At 39.8% G+C, this 24,554-nt stretch overlaps 1 protein-coding gene across 1 annotated transcript in view; it reads right to left on the reverse strand.

Moving 5' to 3' along the window:
- Nucleotides 1-134: 134 nt before the first annotated feature.
- stau2 (staufen double-stranded RNA binding protein 2) overlaps nucleotides 135-24,554 on the reverse strand; it is a 104,561-nt gene continuing 80,141 nt past the window's right edge. The window contains exons 14-15 of the mRNA XM_041969016.1: nucleotides 2,643-2,708; nucleotides 135-1,669 (exon numbers count right to left, since the gene is read on the reverse strand). Coding sequence (XP_041824950.1) covers nucleotides 1,634-1,669; nucleotides 2,643-2,708 — 102 coding nt within the window. The 3' untranslated portion in view covers nucleotides 135-1,633. The remainder of the gene's footprint in view (nucleotides 1,670-2,642; nucleotides 2,709-24,554) is intronic.

Here is a 24,554-nt window from a genome sequence, read left to right on the forward strand (position 1 = left end):
GCCTGAGTTTTTAGGATCATATGATTCTGTTTTGAAATACTGTAGTAATATCAGTGTTCTCTGTCCAACACTAAAATACATCCCGTTTTCTAGAAATATTCACCTGTTCGAAGTAGAGAAGACACAAAGACTGGTTTCAACATGAACTGAGGTGTTTTTACTGCATTTCAGTAACAGAAACAGCCTTATTACACATTGCACTCACAGCGAAGAAGAAAACACATCCTCAATGTCAGTGGACAAAGTTGATCTAAAAGTGGCCTCCGGTGGGAGGGAGTCTGCTGTTCGGCCACAGGCTCCCTCCCACCCTAAAGGTGCACTCCAGAACTGCAGGCATTAAAAGCACCCAGTTGATGCCTTGGCAGGTCAATACAACACACACAATGGGTGTAGATATGATCGACAAAACTGTGGCTGGGAGGGCAGGGGTGGGGTGGGGAGTGGGGGGGACAATCCACTGACACAAAATCACTGGAATGGAGAGAACTTGTCATTCACTGGAGAACATGCAGCCCATAAAAAAACAGATCTGGATTTCTGACTCTACCTTAAAAGTTTACTGGCATTAGAGGATGTGCGCAAACATCTAGTCACTGTTGATTAAAACTGGCCTCTTTTTAAAATGTTTTTTTTTATTTTTATTTTAGTTAAAAACTGCAGTGGCCCCTTTGCCTCCTCTGTTGTTCAGGCGATGCTCCAGTGATGCTATGCCAGTGTGGGGTCATGTTAAAACGGGACAGGTAGACCCCCGTAGGAAGTTCTCCTTCCTGGGTGGTCAGCACTTCTACTGATTACTGCTAACACCAGTTATGTCCTTTTTGTCCACATAAAAAAAACTTTTCTGTGTTATTTACTTTTTATTTTTTGGAATATGATACTCTTTCAAAGTCATACACATCCATATAGATAGATGAACTCTTTTTTTTTTTTTGTCAGCATACAAGATAAGCTGGGTGACTATATATGAAGACAACAACTACAACTTTCACAGCACTGGCATTGGTTAATTTTGAATACAGTACTCAAGCATTGTTAGATTAATAAAATAACAAAAAGGAAAAAAAAAAGGAAAAAAAAAAGAAAAAGGAAACGTAATACCCCGGAAAATAAGCTACTGTATGCAAGTTGCTTTCTCCCCTAAAATGTTTCTTTTGTATTTCAATGGCATGATGTACATATTTGTTTTAACCATACCAACAGTGATCCAAAGGGAAAATTGTCTATGCAGTGTTACACTTTGGATTTCCCTTGATTCCACACAGTACCATGCAATTATCTCATTAGTTTTGTATTTAATCTATTTATTTTGTCCTCTAAAATTTGACTGAAATCATCAATAAATGTGTTAAGATAGCGTTGTCTTCACATAGACTCAGGTAATGGTGTTTTAGTCGGTCATTTCTCGGTGCACATCCACCCTATTGCATGTTGACAGGTTTTGCAGGATACAGTGGCAATCGTGGGGTGAAGGGAGGAAGAGAAGGGTACAGGTGGGATGATGTGGGTTGCAGGGTTATGTGGGATCAGGGGAATCTGGGTGTAAGGTGGAGGGGTTCCGGGGGGGTGTGTCAGCTCCTAGACGACAGCCTTTGAATCCTTGCAGACCTGAGTGGTGGTGCCTGAGTTAGTCTGTTTAATGTCCGTCCTCCCTCCCACATGGTTCGGCGGTCTGAAAAGACAAATGAAACTGTGTCAGGAGGAGGGTGGGGGGGATTTGGTCCAACAACTTGAGCAATGTTGCAATTAATTGCTCCCTCTCTGAGTAATTTGTTCTTCCATGTTTGCTGGGAAGATACCAGGATTGGCTCAGTTTTTAGTCAGAGTCTTTAAAAAGGAGATTCCTGTAACAGAAGACTTCCGGAAAGACTAAAAAGAGCACTTAACAAGTCCTTGACCTCAATATGTTTCTCACTAACTCATATGCTGTGGTCTCTGGTCTGTACTTTTTATTATGATGGACAGTTAACAAGTTTAATTTATTTTTTTTTCGACGCAAATGTTCTCAAATCCAGCAACCTCATGGAATGCGGTTTAATTAATTTATTTACATTTTTTTCTCTTTGTGACATAAATAAACTTTTATAGATTTCCATCGCTCTTGTTTCTGTCCTCTATCATCTGAAGGAGACACAGGCCATCTTTCTCAGGGCACACCTACTATGAAAATACTCCAGTCATTTGACAGAGATTTCCTCCCTAGTTTATAAAAAAGAGAGAGAGAGAAAAAAAAAAAAAACACTAAGGCATTTTTGCTTTCCCACTGTATTTTCCACTGTCATCCTTCCTCTTTCCTTCCCCGCTTTCCTTGTGAGGGAGAGGCACATGGAGAAAGCCCTCGTGTCTGTTATGATTGAGCCTTAGTGGTGATAGCCATCATGCAAAGTGTAAAACATTAACAAGGACAGAGCACATGTAAATATATACGCCTACTGTTGTTTTCCTATGGAAGAAAAATGTTGAGCGGAAGCGGCGGACGTGTGTGTGGGTGGGGGAGCGAGCTAGTGATGGGCAACTCTAAGCCAAATTGTCACACACGTGATTTACTTGCTAGATGATCGGCTGTCCGCCCTTTACTGATCTGACAATGAGAGAACATGGAGCGGCCGCCTTTCAGCTCGGCCACCGTGAGTGTCCTACTGTACCTTGACGGGGCCGTCCACTGGGTCCAGTCCCTGCTCCGACAGCTGTTTCAAGGCACTTAGAGCAGCCTGAAAAGAGAGGGAACAACAGATGGTCGTGTGAGTGAGGGAGGAAGGGAGAGTAGGAGACTGGATGGGAAGAGAGTGAGTGTCACCCTTCAGCTGCTTTTCAAATAACACTTACTCTGGGAAACCTGATGCCAGCAGGACACTTTCCCTTCACTCTCTGTTGTCTTTGGCTTCTCCTCTCCAAATGTTTATCTAGCGTTATTGGGTTAACATTTCCACTTTATGTTTTGGCTGCTCCAGATTTTCCTAAGTCAATCTGAGTGACATCTGTGTTCATATGGACCACAACTAAACAAAGAACAGCTAGTCTGAAATTCCTAAAATCATAAACAACAAACTCACTGCAGGCCAAAACCAATGAAAAATCACTGAAGATGAGGAAAGACAAACAATCTTTTAACATTTGTGTTGTTAATTGAATAATTACTTATTATTATCATAAAATTATGTGTCTCCGCCTCAAATATCCAAGATATATCTGCAACGTTTAGGGTATAATCACAATCAGCTATTAAAAAAAAAGAGGAGAGGTATCTACAGTATGTTTTCAAGCTTGGGTCAATAATCCCATGATGTCATTTCCTTTCTTCTCATTCCCTGATGCTTTCTGCCAGCTAGAGGGGCTGTTGGTGATGTGAGAAGGGTCCAGCCTGCTATCATAATGTACACAACATGTGAGGGAGGTGTGGTGCAGACACACGTGTTATGTAAGCTGTTTCTGGAAGATTAATTCAATATAAAACAAAGCGAGAAAGCGAACAGATCTCTGCTCATCTGCTCTTGTAGTGACTGCTACTTGCTTGGAAAACCAATAAGCAGCACCATCATCACGTAACCCTAAATAAAGAGATGCTTAAGTGTCCCAAGCTGAGCTGGTCTTAACAAGTTTGCTTATTCAATCGTGGCGCACATCTTTTCTCAATTCTAGAGATCCGCTCCAGATGTGTTCAGCATCTCTCTCAGTGCGGGCAAAGGGTTTATACATCTTCCACCACTCGTGCCAAGCAAAGCTGAACCAATTTGATCATTCTTGTGCTCCTAACCTCCTCTCATATCGGCAGGCAACATGGTTTGACACTCGGTCTGCACATATGTCTGACAACTCCTTTAGATACGAATCAGATCTGAAATCATTTTTCATACTTTTGCATGCAAGAGCAAATGACCGGATTTGTTTTGGCTTTATGTTCACAAACTTTAATGTTAGCAAACTTAGCACAACTAAACCTAAATGTAATAAAACCAGCAAGGTCAGATTTAGACGTCTTTTCATTTATCTGATGGTGATAGAATGCGGGGAGCTTCTAGTCTGAATGAAGACCCCAGTCACTTTTCAGTAGAAGCCATGAGGGTAAACTCACTAAAGTTGAAACCAAACAAGCAAATATTTACAGCCTTCTGGAGCAGCTGATGAATTTGCAGATAATAGGTATTCTTGAGGACTAAAACTAAACTGTCCAGCTAAGGCTTTTAAAATGTAAAATTGACACAAACAGAAGGCTTTAAAATCAGGTTATTTTCCTACAGAATCTACATATGCATGTTGCTTTTAGACATTTGGTCACATCGATTACCATTTACAAATCACTTTCAACACAAGTGTGCAATCACATTAATAGATATTCAATTTTAATTTGACCAGTGACAAACTTTTAAGGTGAATCCTGCATCACATAATGAAATAAAGGACTGGTTTTTGTTAAAAGTTGGGCTTCTCCATCTGACACAAACCCGCAGCGGACAGCTAAAAGGCGGCACCAGACACTAAACTGTTCTTTTAAAGTTAACAAAGACTGCATTTATTTGTGTATCTGCAATAAAATCTTTGTAAGAAACCATTTAGAATCCTTAACACATGACCTGCTCAGAGAGCAAAAACGTTTTTACTGCTCCCATGCCCTGCCAGTTCATTACAACAGTCACATACAGCAGTAAAATATGCTCACCAATTAAAAAAATTTAAGAATACTGTCATATTAAGATACTGATTGGGCTTTAAATGACACATATCCGCTGTCTGAATAAAGCTATAGTTTGACAGGACTAGCTGAATTTTAATCTCCATACTGATCAACTTTGCCCATAAGGCTGCAGAAAGTAGGAGATCTAACTGTCACGTTAAATACTTTTACCATCCATAACAAGAACAGCTGGTGTTGCATAAAAACCGGTTAGTCAAAGCTAGAAAAGATGGCTGGTCTCTAATCTAATGAAATGTATTGGTATGGAGGCGAGTATATCTTACACATTGGTCTCTATCTACACATTAATTAATGCAGATTAAATGACTTATTCAATTAACATTACAATATCTAAAAATTGGAAATTTAACATTTTACACACATCTGGTACGCAGGACAGTGGCCAAAAACTGGCATGGATCCGCTACAGTCCATCACTGGTTAATCAGACGTTAGATAAGCCGCAAGTGATTCTGTTCAGCAGATGAGTGAGATGTGATGAGTGGTTGTCTTTAGTTCATTTTGAAGCCCACTAACATCACTGTGTGCTTCATTTTCATTACAAAGATAAATTAACAAGTCTTTTCACAATAATTGGGAGATTTTTTTGTGCAGTGCTCTGACATACAGAGACATCTCCGTGAATACTGATTTGTATTTAAGCCATGAAAGAAACCATTTTTCATACTCTGATCCTGTGAAAATATGCATCCCTCTGCAAACCATATCAGGGTGTCTGTAAGGAATGAAGTGTGCACAGGAGGATGGGACAACCTATTATCTCTGCACTCGCATTAAAAATCATTTTCAAAGTCTTTGACTTTAGACGAGGAGAAACATAAACCAGGAATCATAATATATGACTGACAGGTGCAAGGGTCAAAATCTGGTTTGTATCCATCCAACTGGGGAAAAAGTGGAAAAGGAAAAAAAAGTGCTTACAGGTACATTAAAAAAAGAATTTAAAAAAAATCAAGGACAATAGCTGGACTGATTTGAAAAATTCTACTTACAGCTTTTCTCTGGGGATCAAGAAATCAGCTGTAAGTCTCTAACAGACAATTTATGGTGCAATGTGTTTTTTTTCCTCTGTGAAACCCTGACACCCAGCGAGATTTAAAGGCTAAATATACTAGAAGAGATTTAAGGTTACAACCCTGGAGAACATGACAGATGAAGGAATGTTTTCGCAATTACACTGTAAATAATCATAAATCAAATCAAGAGATTCTTTAAATCAAAGATGGAGAGATTTTTCTAAGGATGTTGTAATAGGGAACGACCACAGTTGCTCATATATTCAAGTGGGAGAAAAAGAAAGGATAAAGATAAGAAAGAAACCAAAAGAAGGCAGGTTAGTGTAGGACACGTGATCAACACCACACCTGATAAACAGCCACAGATCTGCAAGTATCTCCCATATAAATATATGTAATTAAAACATATCCCTATAAACATTTTGTTTGTTTTATTTATTCAATCGGTTCGGAACCCTTCGCTCCCTGAGTAAATAGCCAGAGACCATCTGTTGGAGAGGCTGGGGGAGTGGTGGTTGGGGTAGGGGCTGGAGATAAACAGCCATAAATCAGAGGCTTGACAGTGGCAGAGCTGCTGATATACGACGGGCAGGCATAAGGGCCCAGCAGATCAGCGAAGGACGCAGGGCCTAAGACAAATACAGGGCCTATCTGTTGGAAAGGCGGCCAGCAAAATCATTATTTTTCTAATGTGATAAGTCGGCCATCATTAGAGGCCACCACTACACGGATGCATCAACACCAGAAAAGTGTGTTTAGTCTAAGGCCAGGAAGAGCAAGGTGGAGGTGCTCCATCTCTGTCATGTAACAAAGAGTGAGGAAGAGGTGGGAAAGGAGGTGATGAGCACAGATGATGCTGCGCACCAAGTCACTTACAAATGGGAGAGAGGAGTGGAATGGCTTTGAATTTGAAGCTTAAAACAGAGTAATGTAGGTGATCAGTAGGTGCTGATCCACCTCTTAGGAATGAGATAACCTTGACATAAATCACTTTTCTTTTAAAGTGCTTAAGACACGTTTAGCATTACTCCTACAATGTGGCAGAAAATGAAGGAAGTTTGCATGAATGTTGGGTTGTTGCTATTCAAAAAATTAAAGCAATGACAGCTTTTCACTAGACAACGTTCCAAACAGAATCAACATAACATTGATGCAAAAAATGACTTGTTAAGCCACCACTGTTCTCCCTTCATAAACAAACAGAAGCAGCCACAAATGGCAAGCCAGCATAACTGAATCAGCACTTAGAATTAAATAGTTGGTAAATGCAGTGTGCTACACTGTGATGTTTTGCATTTCACTGAATGTTGGCATTTCCTCTGAGCTTTGTGCACATCCTTGCATGATGAGACACCAGAGACCAAAGCCTTTCAAGATTAATGAGACCTGGCCCTGGTGTTGATACAGCACCCAACAACAGCAAAATGGAGGCATAATAATTTAACCTCTTGCTGCAATGAAGTGCACTGACATCTGGCACGCAACTGTGTCCAGTTGCTACAGTCACAAACTGTATATGAAGAGTCTTTAAGATACTGGAAACCTGCTGCCTTATCATTCCTTTTTAAAACAACTAAAACCAACGTGTTACAAACCATCACTGAATGTTTCTACATTTGATGACATTTCAAATTCATAAATTTGTTTCCTGCTTACAAATATTATTGGCTGTGCATGCATTCAAGGGTAAAAATGTAGTTGGGTAGTCATAGGATTGTAAAACCTTAATAAATGTTCATTTGCATTCATTCATTCATAGTTTGTAAATCATTTGTTGGCTTAATGACGAAATAGCACAATCATAACTTATTTCAAAATTCACAATTTAGATATAGACTCGTAAAAATGTCTGTATTTTGGTTGTGTTCATGCACTACCTAACATAGTAACACTAGTTACTTTCTAAGTTTTACTAGAATCAATGTTCATTCATGTTCATGGCAAATTATTCTTTAAAACTTCAACATTTAACTAAAATGGCACCAACTGAAGACACCTTAAACCATTAACTGTCAGGTTTTGTTATCTTGCAATTTCTCAGCATATTTGATCCAAAATCCTTCTACTGCGACTATTCAAAGTACAGTGAAAGTTTGAGCAGTTGATGATGATACATGTACCGATATAAACGGAGTGGTCCAAGCTAACAGTGTAATCAGCTCCGCTCACTTAGCAAGTGCTCCAGATTAAGTTAGCTGTCAAATTTTTAAGGCATTGTACACGTGAGGTATTGCGATCATTCACATGCAAATGCCATTTTGGACACTAAAAACGAAACACTTAAAATGGCTCCCAGGATTAAGATTGTTACTTACAAGTTTACATTTGGCCTGGAAAACTAAAGATTGTGGCTTGCAAAATCGGTGCATGCACCACTACCTCCTTAGTTAAACAACACAAATATACGTCTTCCTGCTCTTGATATTTTCTTCATTAAGCAGTTTTTAAATGCAAATTTTAAGATATCTCACAAGAAAAGGTTAATAAAAAAGCTTTTATGACTGAGGCAATATTTTTTTCTTTGTGTGTGTATCCACATTTATTTAATTTCTTACTAGTGTTAATGCTTTTTTTAACCCTTTTACCTGCGGCACAATGCCACAACCAGCACAGCACTAAGTGCTCTCTCTTCACCTATTCCCTTTCTTTGTCCATACTTTAGATAACAATTCAGCACTTACCATCAATCCAAGACTGGTAGCCAATTCCACCTCATACATGAGCTCTTCCATCCATCTATCTACTTGTCCCCTAGTTCAAAGGCTTTGACAAACGGTGGTCAAATGTGACGGGTCTGAGAAGGATCTGCAACCGTGGCCAAGCCCCTGATGTGGAGTGACAAGGTCGGCTCATTTTTCTGGGCCTGCTGCGCTCTTAATGGTTTCCCTGACAGAGGCTTCACTTCCATCAGCAGCTAAGCCAAACAAAGACCCAGTCCCCCTGGAGTCTGCAGCATCAGCCTGACGGATATGATGGATCATTGGATCACACTGACCCTGACGAATCAAGACCCCCGTATCAGCTCTCTCTGCTGGACTACTGGGTTCTAGGGATGCAATGAAGACATTTAGGAAAACAAAAAACTGGAAGAAGTGAGAAAAAAAGTAGGAAAAACACCCAACAGCCAAAGGGATGGAAACAAAAGAATTCCTAATCTAATCTCAGGCACTGGATCAGGTGCTGATCATGGTGTTTTTCCAACTGATCAGAATCGGGATCGCTTCCACAATGAGGCTGCCAGTAATATATGAAGCAGGAGCTTGTTAACATGTTGTCTGTTTACAATTATTCTCTAAAGAAAACCCAGCGTAGTCCAGCAGTCACTTTGAAAACTGTCTTCAATTTGAGAGCCTCATTCAATACTGCCAGTGTTTAAACACAAGGCTGAACACAGCAAGTAACTGGGCTAAACTGGAATCAAACTCTATGGAACCAATGCGCTATTTCCATGGAACAGCGCTAAGGCAAAAAAGAATATACTGAGGCTGACTGAATTCATCTCTCAATAACTAGTCCATCCATCTGATTAAAAATATGAGTTTTTGTCATTTTGGGGAATTGCCACCATCTACGAAGTACTCTATCAGTTTCCACTGTATAATCCTGTGCCCCTTAGAGACAATAAGCAACACCAAAGACATCCTAATAAGATTTTCAGCACATCACTCAAGTCTGGGAGTTTTGCCTACTAACAACGCTTTCTTCACTTAATCTTAAGAACAGTATTTAGATTTTTTTTTTCTTAGCACTATGCAGGCCAGCTGGAATAATCAAACCCTTCCCCAATCATAAATTCAGCCCAAAAGCATCAGTGATAGCCTCCCATCCATGCTTTGATCCTCTGTCATAGCTTAAGTCATGTGTTTGAACCTTACATCATCCAGGGGAGTAAGATATAACAGAGAAGGAATAATTTGGCTGTGAAGACCTCAGCTGTACTGAAAGTGCACTAATGGATAAAAGTGTGCATAGATGTAACCAAAAAAAGTGTTGCAGCATTATGTGGTATCACCCTTAAACTACTACCAGAGTCAAAATCAGTTTTTGCTGGATTGACATGAGGATAGCACAGTTGTATTTGTAGCTAAAACATGTGATATTTTATGAGCTGATGTGGACACGTAATAGGATTTTTGTACATCTGTATTGTAGGGTGTTTTAGGTGCAGTGCATCACTTACAAGAACAATATTAGACGAGACAGCATCTCTACCTCTACCAAGCAGCACTACACCAGATAAATACACAAACCACAACACTACTTGAAAAACAATTTCCAAGTTTCTGCCTTGTGACAACAATGGGGCGGATGAACCGTAACCCAAACTGTTCCTTCTTATTTATTCAACTGTACAACAACCGCTCATCCTTTACGACAAAAACATGCTCACTGTCAGATCTTAATAATGCTACAAAGAGTCTGATTAGCATCGGGTGGCTGGTTCTGCTATGAGGCAGGAACTCTCAGAACATGAAGGGGATGCAGGACAGCTGCTTATGAGGATGATCTAAGGATGTCCACTAGACTAAACAATGACCAGAGTGGATTTCAAACGGGGCGTTTTACAGGCAGGACCTGGGAAGTTGGAAAAATGAGTGCCCTGTTGTCGGAGAAGTTCTGAGGCTAGACATATTATTCTAGAGAGGGCTTGTTCTGTTTTCAAAAGGCCACATAAACCCTTGACAGTACTCTCTCTTTAGTGCTCACTCCTCAAAGCCAAACGTAATATGAGATACCAGGGAAGAGAAATCCCAGCCATCTTTTTGTCCTGTGTTAACACTGTTGTTACTCCCATGTTATCTCACTGAATCTTTCTCTTTTATTAAATTCTTAGAAATGCATTGCAGATTTTCTCCTCTCCTTTTTACATGTGCCATTCAGTCTTTTTAGCTTTTTCTCATCACTTGGCTTTTGCTTCCTCTAAATTCTTGTCTTTTCCCTCCGCCCACATCAAAACCCTGGAGAGGGATCACTGGAACATTCCCGGACAGCTCGCGGAGAACACCTGTGTGTGCATGACTGCTGGAAATGTGTATGCATCTCTTTGTTAATGCGGTGTGATATGTACATGGATCCTTGAGTAACTACAGAGAAATATGTATTCAGATCCTCTCACCAAATCTCTTCCTCACTCTCTCTCCAGATTTCACATCCTCTTCCACATCAGAGGAATGGATAAAGAGTCAGTGTGTGCCTGGCAGTGGCCGAGCTGTAGCTTGACATGACGTTAATTCCTCTGAAGTAGCACTTTTGTGTGCCGGCTCGCTACTTGCAATAGTGGAGCAAGTTCCAGCTAAATAAACTATGAGGAATTCAATTAGATTCCTGCGTACATCTCAGTCATGTGTGCATGCCTCCACATTATGGTGATCAGAATCTCTACTGTGTGTAGTGTTTTCCTTTGTGTGTCTCCCAGGCATGTTATGAGCACTGCAGGCTGTCTGAGTGAAGTTAGTGGGGTAACGGTTGTGGGGCTCCCCAGGGGAGCAAGCCTTCGCTGACACGAGAAGCCATAAATAAGGGCCCGGGGTGCAGCGCCATGTCATGCGTCATTTGTGCCGGAGAGGAGTGCTTTATCCCATCCCACTGCTGAGCTGCTAAGCATGGCACCTCCTAGGGCGTAATACAAAACATATGGACAGAGGGCGAGGGGCAGAAGCACCTCAGCATACCTTACTTGTGTCTTGTCAGCAAAGCATTTCAGAGATACAAACGGCTTCTGCGAGAACACTGTGCTATTTTGACGCAATATAACTTTTACAGGGAACTTCATTACTGGGCTTGCTTGGTTCAAAAATGATAATATTACATCCTGAGAACAGGAGGGAGGAAGTTGTACTATTATTTAGTATTTCTAAGCAGTAAACTACAATTAATAAGTAGTTTATAAAACCTAATGCATTATTATTTGGCTGCAACCTTAATATGTAAATGTAAAGAGCTGGTAAAAAAAAAAATATATAGCCTATATATATATATCATTGAAGTGACCCCTTTTATCCATATTTCATCAAAGAATGAGGCTGGTGCTCATGTATCTGGACTTTGCCTTCACACCATAAAACATATTGGGTCAAAAGTGATTAAACACTTAGAATGACACATTCTTTAACCAAGAAGAGAAAGTATGATGCTCAGGCTTTCCATCAGGATGGAGAGAATGACACATGCTCATTGTGAAAGGAGAAAGTTACAGTGCCTGACCAACTGTTTAGTCAGGCTTAGTCCATGATTACTGATGAATAAGTGACTAAATACTGGCTTGAGATGAGATATAGAGCATGAGGAATGCATTAGTGATGGGGCTAATGCTTGAGAAGTTACTAAGTATGAAGAGAAGAACAGCCTGAAGGCCAGTGACTCACCAATATGACCAGTGAGTGAGCTGAAATGTTTTTCTTTAGAATTTGTAGGCTGAGATATTAGACTCAGTCTGGGTGGACTACTCTTTTATGACTCATAAAAAGGGCTAAAATTATTTTATTCATGACATGCAACACTCATATTGATGACATAAACAGAAAATAATGTTGCTTCACCAAGTTATCAAAAATGTTTAATATGATTTACAAATATTGTGAAGCTGAGCTTTTAAATACGGGTTTCTGCTTGGCAAAAACGAATCCACCTTTTATTCTGGATAATGCCCACATCTGTCTGGTTTCCCTGGTGATTCCGAAGCAAAGTTACATCAGTCCATCCCCACCTGCAGATATCCACAGTTCAGTGCCAGAGAGAGAGGCTTCTATAATCCCGAACAATTGGACTCAAATTGCCCTGAGGGAGGTACAGAAAGCGATGGGAAGAAAAGCCAGCCTTCAGGCACTCGCTCTCTTATCAGTACAGAGATATTGATCGGCCCCAAGGGCCGTCCCATTTCTGTCTTCTCTGATTGCAAATCTTGCTTTCCTTTCTATTTTTCTGTTTGTGTCAAAGATCGAGCACACGATCCCTTTAACCGCTCTTGTCCTGCCAATTTCCACTGTCCTGAATTCAAACTGGCAAACTCACACCGTTTGCTTGGACAGTGAACAAGCAGTGACTGGTGCGGATGCAAACGTGATGGTTGTGATTGTAGCTGCGCAACCACAGGGAAAAGACCTTTTTTATTGGCAGAATGAATGGAAGGGTCACCATTGTTGTCCAAATTTGCACAAATTGTAACCTTAAAGAAGATATTGCAGTGAACCCAATCGGTCTCCAGTGATGCTGTCAGCCTGGCTGTTAAATGTCATTGTAGGCTTAATCAGTCCTCCCACTTCAATAGTTATCAGATCATTTCTTCATTGCTGGATAGATGTGATAGAAGCTAGAAAGGTCTGAACAAATGAGTAGATAGGTCATCAGAGTCATCAGAGTCCATTAGTTTTGAAACAATTTAGTCTATTATAAAGACAAAAGCGCAATTATCCATGTGTCCATCACTGTTTTATAATGTGCATTCTAAAGAATTAAATGCAAAAAAAAAGTGGATAAAAATGGTAAAATTCTGAAGTACTAAAGGCAAACATTTAACTCGTGATTAATCATGGTTGAAAAGCTGTTTAAACTTTAACAAGCACCTGTACGTTGTGGGTTGAGTCTATTAAGGCTAACTCCTGATTAATCTCACTCTTTCTCCATTAACAGGAGCACCTCTGCGTGCTTGGTACATTAAATTCCACCTTTGTTTACTTGTTTTTTCATTTTGACCTTTATCAATGGATCTTTAAGTTACTAACCTAAACCCTGGTGTCCATTGTTCTGTTCAGTGCTCAAGCCTGCCATAAAAATTTTGCAATTTGCTCCTCATCTGGCAAAGATGTAAATAATGCAACTCACCGACTCTTTCTTGTCTGAGCCTGCAAACAATAATCTCACATGACTGTTGGGCATTTTCCCAGATATATAATATATCCTAAATCAGCCTTTCCCAAACATATGGTCCCAAAATAATTTTAGGGGGTTGCCAGATCATTGTAAAGACGTAGCCTACACTTATCAGATAATTTTGGGATTTTTATTAGGGCTGTCAAAATTAACGCATTAATGCAAAGAGAATAATCTGTGGAATTAATGTGTTATTTTAACATAGAATATTCTCTCCATTGTCTCCTTGCGGATAGCCAGTGAACTTGTTTTGTTTTTGCTTACTGAGGTTTGTTTCCATTTGGGCCAACTACTGGCCCTAATTAATTACAACTGCTAGCAATGTAGCTTATACTTCTAATGAAACTACATAGCTTAGCTTTTTCACTTCCATTTAAAGGGAATGTTTCTGACTTACATGTCTTCGATAGCATCTTTAAAAAGATTCTTTCAGATGCTAGAGAATAAAAAATAAACTGCCTGGTAACCAGAACATAGTTTGAATCCTATTTAGTTGCTCTAAAGCAGAAAACGGAAAAACACCTAGTTAGCATTTCAGTGTTAGTTGCATTATAAGAGTTTGCCTCAAATTTACTTGACAATTAATTTCAATTTCCACCAATAAAGGGACTTAAGAACTAATCCAAGGGACATTTCATTTAAAGCAATCTTCTTTCCTTAGGCTAACAAAACAGGGTGAGAAGATTTACAGAACAGACTTGGTGTAGAAAGACATATAAAAAGCAACTCAGGAAGGTTGTTTTTTTAAAAGGTTAAGATAAAGGGTAGTAAAAGTGGGTCTAAGCTTACGGAGACAGCTACCAGCTGCATGCAATAATGTGCAACCCTCCATCATGACCTTTTCATATTTTCATGTTATAGACAGCAGTGTGCATGAAGCGAGATGTCTGGTGGACAAGGACATCCGGTAACAAGAGAGGTATTGTGGTCAGACAGCGTTTTACACCTTCTTCCTCTTGTCTCCTCCTTCTTGTCGCTCCCTCAGCCCCCCTTCAGCATTTTAATCACTGAATGTACGCAAGGGACTTGCCTGTAAAACCTCTTGTGCCGTTTTAGAATTTGCACTGAATCCCCACACAGGCTGTCAGTGTTTTTCATTTCCCAGCATGAGCTTGGGCTTATAAGCTGTGGACAGGCATTTCATCTTATACAAGAATCCCAAAGTATACCAAGAAGGTCTGCAACTAACTGTGTGTTGGGAGAGATTTAGACCCACCATGCCTGAGCCCCTCAAGTGTTATGAAAACCCTACTATGTTTCTATGGCAACTAGCAGTGTGTACTGCAGAGACAGATTATGTATAAGGCATGTTCACTGAAAACAATAAATTCTTTTATGCTTATATCAAGAGGCAGGCCTTGGTGGCCTCTTCCAACCAGGCTGATAATCGGGTGACGCAGGTCATGGCTGGTTTAGGTGTTTTTTTTTTTTGCAGAATGAAAGAAAATCACACCCTGAAAACATATTTGTGTGGAAATACTTGCATAATGCTATCAGCAAGTTGTCTATTAGCAGATGGGCTTGCAACAAAGATTTAATAAAAACAGTGAAAGGTCTCTGCAGAACAAAAAGCTGTGTTATGGATTCTGTCTGCAAACAACAATCTGAGCCAAGGCCAGAAGCAGAGTGGCTGACGTGATGAGAAAACATACTAACAGTGAGATGGTAGGCTTCACATGGAGAATAACAGCAGTGTGACATGATCTCCTCCAGGGGGGACAGGATCTTTAGCAAAAGGAATTAATTAACTCTTGTAAAATGAGATATAATGTATGTAAAAAGGCTTGAAGAAACTATTTGATTCATTTATGAGCAGCAGCAATCATTTCCATTTGGAGGGTTGACCAATGTTTAAAGCTTTGCTGCAGTAGCACAGCACAGAGGCTGCAATCCATTATGTGATTTTATCCACTAAAGGAAAGTGAGTACTTAATTATCTATGGACAAGTTTTTACGAGCAACCTCACACATTTTTACAGCACGGCAAACAGACTGTAAACACCAGGACGGCACTGTGTTTAAACATGTGATTAAGACACTGCTAATGAGATAGCGGACAGTAAAACAGTGAGGAAAATCGTAAAAGAGGGAGCAGAGACAGACCCGAGCGAGGGATCAGGTACAACCAACAGACGTCTGAGCCAAGACACAGCAGGCCGCTGACAAATGATCGAGGTAGGGTTTCTCATTTCTGCCGCCTTCTCTGTGGGGAAAATGCAAATAACAGACTTTCTAAGGTGGAAGGGAAAAGACCCCCATCACGTCCACCATCCATCCCTCACTTCATCTACTCTATTTGCACCTATGCTGCGGTTGGTTCCACAAAACAGGGGTCAAGGTACTAATGGAGGACCTTGTGGCCTTGTATGCCTCTGGAAAACAGCCCTTTCCTCCACCACCACCACTCCCTGCTCTCTTATAAATCAAACATGCTTCACTGAGTGTGTCAGAGTCCTCTGATGTCCAAGCCATGTCTCATTTCAAAGTCCTTCTGAAGGCTCACACGGTTCCACGTTTACTCACTGGACACAAGAGAAAAGTGTATGTGAGAGTGTGAGATTCAAAGAGGGAAGGACAGATGAAGAAAAAGAGTAAGAACGGGAATGATTTTGGGTTCTAGGAAAAACTACAAGGAAATTAGGGGTAAAGAAGATGTCCCTATGGAAAATAAAGGGGGCCTCTCCAACAAAATGTTTATTATACAACTATGCTGCATTAAACAGCTTATCTCTAATAAATCACACTATTTTGAGGGAGTCATTACCAAATCACTCACACACCGTGTGTGCATGTGCGTGCACTGGTTCGTTTATGTAGATTTGTGTAGGTTTATGTTCCAAGCATCTATGTAAGTGCAATCAAAACACACTTTTTCCCTTCATGGTCAACTGAAGTTTACAATCTAAGGAAGTATAAGTGATCATTGAAGTAATGAGATTCTGATTTTCTTCCCATGCAGTTGCATCCAAAACAAAGCCTGATGAGTTACATATGGATTTATAATGATTGCTTTCTTGATTACACGTTTTGGTGTTAGATACAAATCGTGATCAAGTTTGAGGGAATCCTGCATGTTAAAAAATTGTTTAGCACTTTCCGGGAATATCCGTTTCTTTTTGAGAATTAGCTGAGAAAAATTATCTGTGTTAGTATCAGAAGCCAGTAGTCGAATCTTTTTTTATTGTGCAAATTTCTTATGTAATATTTTACTCTTGGTTGCAGTATTACCACTTGAGGAGAATAAACATGGCCATTACTCACAGATATGAAATAAAAAAATAACACACACTTCTTATTCTGTCTTAAATAAGTGCTGAGTTCTCCTCTGTGTTTTTCTACCAAGGTGGTGACTGTACGGTATTATTTATAACACAATGCAATCTAGCCACCTTTGGACAACACAATCCAGCCTGATTTACTCATGACAAAGTTGTTCACTGAAATTTATACCTCATGACCACTTTCTATTTAGCGATATTTTAAAAATTTATTTAAAAATTTGCTTGACCTTTTCGGTCCCAAAATTAACTTTGTTCTTTTTCTTGCAACCTTGAGAAAACCAAATTTCTCTAATGAGTTTGTTATGGCTCTAAAGCAATACAACATGAGTTTTTGTTTTACCTTAAAACTCTGTGCTTCTGACTTGTTTTTATGGCACACCAACATTTATCTTAGACATTCCTGGAGCTGCCAGTGCTCTGCAGACTCCCAGAGCTGAGAAACTGCATATAACTTCAAGCTCAGATCATCACATTATAGCTGTGTTTTATTGTGCAGCACCGAATTATATGCTAGCAACGCAATATTTACATATTTTATTTTGATTGTGCAAGATGATTCAGCAAAGAAATGAAAAAATGACATTATTGGTAAAAGCGAGGAGAAAAACAAGAGAGAAAGTGACAGCAAGACAGGAGTCAACATCAGACTGGTTTTTACTAGCTAGACCAGTGGTTCTCAAACTGGGGGGTGTTGGGAAAATGTAGCAGACAAACTAATGTTTTGACAACTTGGGCTCTTGGAAACTTTCTGGTCCACACTCCAGACCACTTGGTGGCAGTAACACACCGATATGTTTTTGCCAACTGCCAAAAAATATAAAGAAGAAAAACCGCAGAACATCATCAGGGTTTACTAAATGCATTGAAGGGAGAAAAAATAGAGAGAGAGAACCTCTGTGCTAGAGAAAGCTTAGAGAATAGAGATGCAAGTTGAAGAAGAAGAAACAATGGGTGTTATTTTCATGGGAAATAAAACTGCATAATCACCACATTTTTTATTAACTAATGGATTCTTTATGTGGGCAAAATAAATAAATAATAATAAAATAATAATAATAAAATAAAATATTTAAGTGTTTATTGGGGAGATATGTACATTTTTTGTTTAGCTAACAATGCATGAATGAATCAATTCCTGCCATTAAACAGTTGAGCACATAAATCATAGTGGAAAAAACTTTCATTATTCATATAAATAATATTTACTCATGACAAATCACACAAATCTATAATTTATATTAAAAAATTAGGTTTAGAAGTTAATATAGCTGAATTTTGTTACCTTCGAGGGGTCCTTTAGTACACAAAATACACACACATGCCCCTGTTTTAAGGATCATTGTCATTGTGGCCATAATTATTACTAAAACAAACATATTGCAAGACAACAGCTGAATTAACATCCACTAGCAGAGATGTCCTGGAGTAAACTTGTGAAATGATGCAAAAGAAAAAGTAAATCAGAAATGCTCCCACTGGCGGGTCTGAAGCAAAAAACATGCTGCTTTGTGATTGTAAATCTATTTAAGAAATGGCTATCCAAAGTAGAAACAACCCTTGAGGAGGGGAAAAAAAAACAATGGCAATGGACATTTACAAGATGAAAGGGGAAAACTCTCTCTTTCAGAAATTGCTTTAACACGACTTTACAGCGTTCAAAGTTCACCTCCGAGTTCCGACATCTATTTCAGGCAACAGTGAACATGGCAATGACATCATGATAATGTTAACTCAGAAAGAGGCAAAAAAAAAGAGGCAGCGCAGTAGACGGCTATGTGTCCTTGCATACATTAAATACTAGAAATGCACATTAGAATTTTTAAAGTCGTCTAGTCAGGCCATTTAAAATTAATTAGTCCATTTTGTGTGATGTCATTAAGACGTCGACAATAATGCAGTAAAAATACTTTATCCCTAAAGTGAAACTGTAAAATGCTAAAATGTGTGAAATACAATTTTTATGTGTGTGCTCCACACACAAGCATTTTTTTGTTTTGCATTCTGTGGGCTCTAGTGTCCTTGTACAGTAGGTAGATAAGGAAGAGGGGCAGAGAGACTCCGGGACTGAACCTGGCTGGCTGCATTAATAGGCTGTTACCTCCGTCTGTGGGGACAAACAGCTGCTATGGGGCATCGCATTTACTATACCAGGTGAGCAAAAAACACCTTAAGTGAAAGCATAAAGATCATAACAATAAAGAGATTTTTTTTTTCAATTCCACCATTTGCATTCATAATTTCCAGTTTTCTACATGCAAAACAAAAACAGCAATAGAAAGATTAAGATAAAGATTAGATTTAAGATTAACTTGACCTTTGCAGACAGTTTAAGTTCAGACATCACAGTTTCTGACCATTAGGAAGGTCAATGACAACTAGCAATGTGAGTAAACACATCTTACAAGAGGCAAACTCTACAATGACTTAAAGTCTTTGCATTTGAGAGAGAGATTAACTGCCTGAGAGCTGCAGTTATTACGTCTTTGATATGCACGTTAAGTTATTAGCCATTACCATCTCCTCCCCTGAATTTTACAACAGCGAGGTCTGTGTGTCCAAGTTCCTCTAACTTTTGATATAATGCATATTTAGTATGCTCTATTGCTTGATCATATTTAGCATCACATTTATTATCTGATAGCGATGCAACAGAGAAAGCAGGGCTGCCTTTCCTACGAGCTGCAAAAATAAGAACAGATCCTTAAAAACAAAGTCCACCTACTGTGTCACTTGTGGCTGTGTTTTCTTCCTCACACATTTATGTAGTGACAGTGTGGTTTGCTTAATCTTTCCTTATCTCCTTTAAATGCAAAGGGGCAGATTTACATATAAAACAGAGCAAAAGCTGTCACTTGTGACTTTATTTACAGGGCAGATTTAGAGGATCATGAAGATACTGTTATGAGACAGGCAGACACACACAGTGTTAACTTAAGCCGCAGGGGTATGCGACACCTTAGTCGTAACTCGGGTTAACCCCCCGATGTGACTTGTTGTTCTGAGAGTTTCAAAATGTCTGCTGCTTTAGGCCGATAATGTGTTTATATCCAGATAAGAGGGAGGGGGCTGTGTTGGTGGGGCTCAGACAGACAGAAAAACATTCCCACGTCGCTATGCTCATCTCCATAACTCAGTACCCAGTCACAGAGCACTGATACTGACGTGGGACATTAATGACTTGACTTCCAACTGCTACCTGCTGCTAAACAGTTAGGATCACTAAAGGCCCAATTCACAAGCGCCTCGACAAAATCTCATCTTTCCGCCTGATGGTTGTAGATAAGACTGAATGAATCACTTGTAGTAATTCTGTATCACGTAGGAGGAGTCTCACCTTGGACAGTATTGGACCTGTCATAAACATCTGACTGACAGCCTTTAATCTCAGTAAAACATCGTGATCACACTGCGTGCAGCAGAAATCAAAAGCAGCTTTTACAGCCAAACAGCTTCGATGTATCCTAAAGATCTGATTTCAATAAGTCGGGAAAGCAACAAAGAAGCATAATTGTAACCAACAATACAGGTGATTGTACAAAGTGTGGATGAGTTTGCTTGTAGATACGTGTGTGGTTGTTCTTCATGCCTGTGATCTAAATGTTTGCCTGCAATTACTGTCACTGTGTGATTTGCTTTTAGAGCACTCCTGGTTGGCTTCTCATATGGTTTGATCCACAAGATGTGCATCACATATCAAGTTAAAGGGTTTTATTTAAGTCAGAGGATTTCCTTACAGAGTTGCACAACAAACTGGGACAAGACTGACAGCATCAGTGTTGGTTTGTGGTAATCTGTTTAATCTATTTCTGGCTTGAGAAGTAGTGGAACAAGAGAATTTGGCAGATTTATAGAAATCACTGTCACATTGTGTGTTAAATGGATTATTTCCAAAATAGAAGAATATTTAAGGTTGCTCGCTTTGGCATCCTTTTTTAACATGACTTTACTGCACAATGAAACAGGAGATGGAGAAACAGCTTGCATAATACTGATTAAGATACAAGGCAGAAATGTAACCTTTGCGTTCTTGCTAGAAAAGGTGTTTCTTCTACAGGTGACAGATCTCACATTGTCAGAGAAAGATGCTAAAGCAGAGGAAAAGAAAAAAGTTAAATACGCAGCCCTTATCTTGGGGACCTTTTCAGCAAAGCGGACTATCACTCAGTATCAAATGACATTAAGTTAATGAGGGTAAGACACTACAAAAGAGCGGTAGGTAGCAGCCTGGCTGGCCCACGCCTCCCACAGAGGTGATGAGTGAAGAAAGGTGTGACTGGTTCACAGACTTTTATCCACACCACATTTGGGTGTGTGGGAAATCACACGCAGAGCCTAACAGCACTGAGGGCTACAAGGCCACTGCCAAAACATCTTGCTCCTCTTAGCATGGGTGTGATAATGAATCTAGCACCTCTGGTTGCCTTTAAGCGATCACAAAAGTCTGACAGGGATGTAAATACAAAGGAAGGATAGCAATTTAGTTGTGCAGACATAAAAATAAATATAAATTATAATAATGAAAAAAAAAAGTTCTTTTAACAAAATAATACCATATAATAAGAACATTTTGACACAAAGGATGTTTTTTGCTCCTAAAGTTTACACATCGACCAAATCAAGCTTATAATGGAATTATATGGAATACTAATGGAATTTAATCAGAACCTGCTGGTTGTACAGTTCTATATATGTGCAGGAATTTACATAATTGATAATCTGCTAACTTATAAATCTCTAACAAGGGCCAAGTTATTAGTAGAACGTACTTTACAGAACAAAGCCAACAGGCTGGATGCAAACTAACATGGCACTTGTGGGTAAATTAAAGCAATCAGCCACAACATTAACACTTCCAGCTGAATATTATAATCTGTCTCCTGTTGTATAAGCCACCAAGAGCTGGCAGCATGTCTTTAAATCCTGCATAGCGTAGGCACCTGAACCTGGTTAACCAGGTGAATGAGACAGAGAAGTATCACCATCTTCTCCTGCACCCCATGGTCTAGTTATCGTGCTTCAGTACCAGGTTCTTCTTTTTTGTTGATCAAAAGTAGTTTCTGTGCTAGTGCAGGGTTTGTGCTAAAGCCATTGGTTATGTAAAGAAGCAGTAAAAAAATAATGTAATATTACACAGTCGGAGAGCTATTATAAAGCCAAATTATTATGCTGCTACTTCAACACATAGTATGTTTAGACCACCCTCTAATGTCTTCTGCAGGCTCTTTGGTGTTGGATTGGGTCAGTATGAGTAATCTGATGAGTCTTTTGGTAAACAGCACCTTAAGCTGCAAGCTATCGTGTGCTGTTCATTCTGACACCTCTACACCAGCACTTTATCATGCTACAGGGACTCTTCTCTAGGACTGGACCACAGCGACCTAGTACCTAGTACATCATTTAAAGCTGGTAAGCCTTATATACTCCACAAGAGCAGAGAAACTTATTCATTTTCCCAAGTTTGGGAAAGAGAACAAACGTCTCTGTTCTTGCAGAGAATGTACAGGCCTTAATCCTTTGATAATGTTGACTCCCAAATCCCACATATCTTGTTCAGAGATGTTCTTGAATGTTTATCTCAGTCTGGTCCTCGTCAGTGTTGCTCAGAACCTTATGCTTACTCACTATTCTGGTTTGCAGAACATTGGTCTCAAGAGAGAATAATCTCCTCTATATTTAAGCTTTTTAATGCATCTCACAAAAGCTAATGTCTGTGCTGCATGGCACTACCTCTGGACAGGTTGGTAATACCATAATATGAGTCAAATGCAAACTGTTGGAGGTACAAAGCACATAGATGTCAACATCAATTCATATGCTCAATTCAACATGATGTGAGGTCTGCTGCATAACATGTCATTAAATAGTCTGTTCACTTTCCTTCATTTCTTTCCTCCTTCTAATTTGCATGAATCAACTTTTTAAATAATGAAAATGCAATTTTCTAGACTGAAAATTTACAAATTATCATCAGGTTTATGACTATCAATTATTAACACATCTGTTGCTTCCAGTTAGATTTAATGTGTGTGTGTGTGTGTGTGTGTTCACTTCCACACTACGTCAGCCATTTGCAGACATGCTAATGCTCCAAGGGGCCATTTGGACCTATCAACAAGTCCCTTAATGGGCAAGTTCATGTTTATTCTCTCCCCATAGGTCGCCTCTTTCTCTGTTGTGCAAAAGAGGGGGGGGTAAAAAAGACAGTCACTTCCATCACCCATTTTCTCATTCCTGGTCCTCATCAATCTTTTTTGTGCCCACTTAATCAGTTTCTCTCCAGCCTCTCCCTTTCTATTCTCCTCATCCTTCGCTGCTCGTTTACCTCTTTTCTTTCCTCCTCCATCATTCTTTCACTCTTCTTCTCCTCTCCAGTCACACTCTAATCTCTTGGTCTGAAAGGTGTTTCCTGAGGAGGGCATGTGGGAAGACAGGCGGGAGTGATGGATCGCTCTGTGGATGCTTCACTTTGTCCTCACTCCAGGGTGGGAACAGGGTGGTGATGGGGAGACAAAGTCCAGGCCTTGTTAAGCATTCATGGAAAGAGAGAACTCCAGATGAAACTTGAAACAACAGTGAGCAAATGACTACACTCAGTAATGTCCTGTAAGTCATACTTGCATTTCTGCCCTGAGGAGTTCATGGACTGGCTCGTTTAAGAGAAGCAACAGATGAATGTTCCCGCAAGCCAAATTCTTGGATCATTACACTCAGCTGTGCTTTAATATCAGACAAATATTTACTGTGTCTTTTCATGCCTTTTGGCATGTTCTACTTGAACTCAAATTTCTGTCTTAGAACTGGGTTCAGCAGAGAAGGATGAGAAAAACATCCAAAAACATTCAGTGTCCCAATTTTTTCATTCTAAAGACATTAAAATTCAGATTTTGCAAGCATGCATTCTTCACTTATAAAGCTAGTGTGGCTACTTATTTAAGGGATGTTTCCTTAAATTAGAGAAACACCAGTATTTTAATAAACATGACTGGCTGGCTGAAGGTAGAAAAGGAACAAAAAGAAAAATCTTTAAGGTTGTGCAGATGCAACATTGGTCCCACCATCCTGCTTTCTCCTGATTCAGTGATTTAGGATACCTCCAGGTGCTGAGTTTGGTTATAAAACACTGGCACATAAAGATGAGACAGACAAGACAGATAAGCAGGGAGGAGAAGCTGTCCGACAGCTGCCGGTCTGGTAGGGTAACACTCCAGCAGGACCCCCTGAGAGGATCCCAGCCTGGGGTAATGTCTGTGCTCCAGTCGGGGAGGCAGACTTCAAACACGAGGCTTGTACAACCTCTGCCCCTCTGCAGCTCCCTATCCTGCTGTTCTCCGCAGCTCCATGGGGGATCTCTGAAGACCAAGCCAGCAGTGGCGTCCTCTATCTGTCTCTGCAGCCCTTTACAGAGATGTGTAACATTACTGGCTTTGTCAGTTTGTCAGTGACAGCGTTGTATAACTGAGGTTTATGTCAATGTTTTTCATGGGATGCTGTCAGGGAAGAAGTTTTGACAGTGCTGCCCTACATGCACTTAACGTCTTTGGGATTTTTCAAAAAAGCATATTAAAATGGCAAATTAAGATACCCACTTCTTATATGATGAGGCAGATGGTTTGTTACATAGAAACTTCTGGAACATGTTCCACAGAAACTGCATGGAGAAGAACTTTTAAAAAAGTACTGGTACAGGCCATTGGGCAA

This window comes from Melanotaenia boesemani, chromosome 18 (genome assembly GCF_017639745.1).
Source record: "Melanotaenia boesemani isolate fMelBoe1 chromosome 18, fMelBoe1.pri, whole genome shotgun sequence".
Lineage (NCBI taxonomy): Eukaryota > Metazoa > Chordata > Actinopteri > Atheriniformes > Melanotaeniidae > Melanotaenia > Melanotaenia boesemani.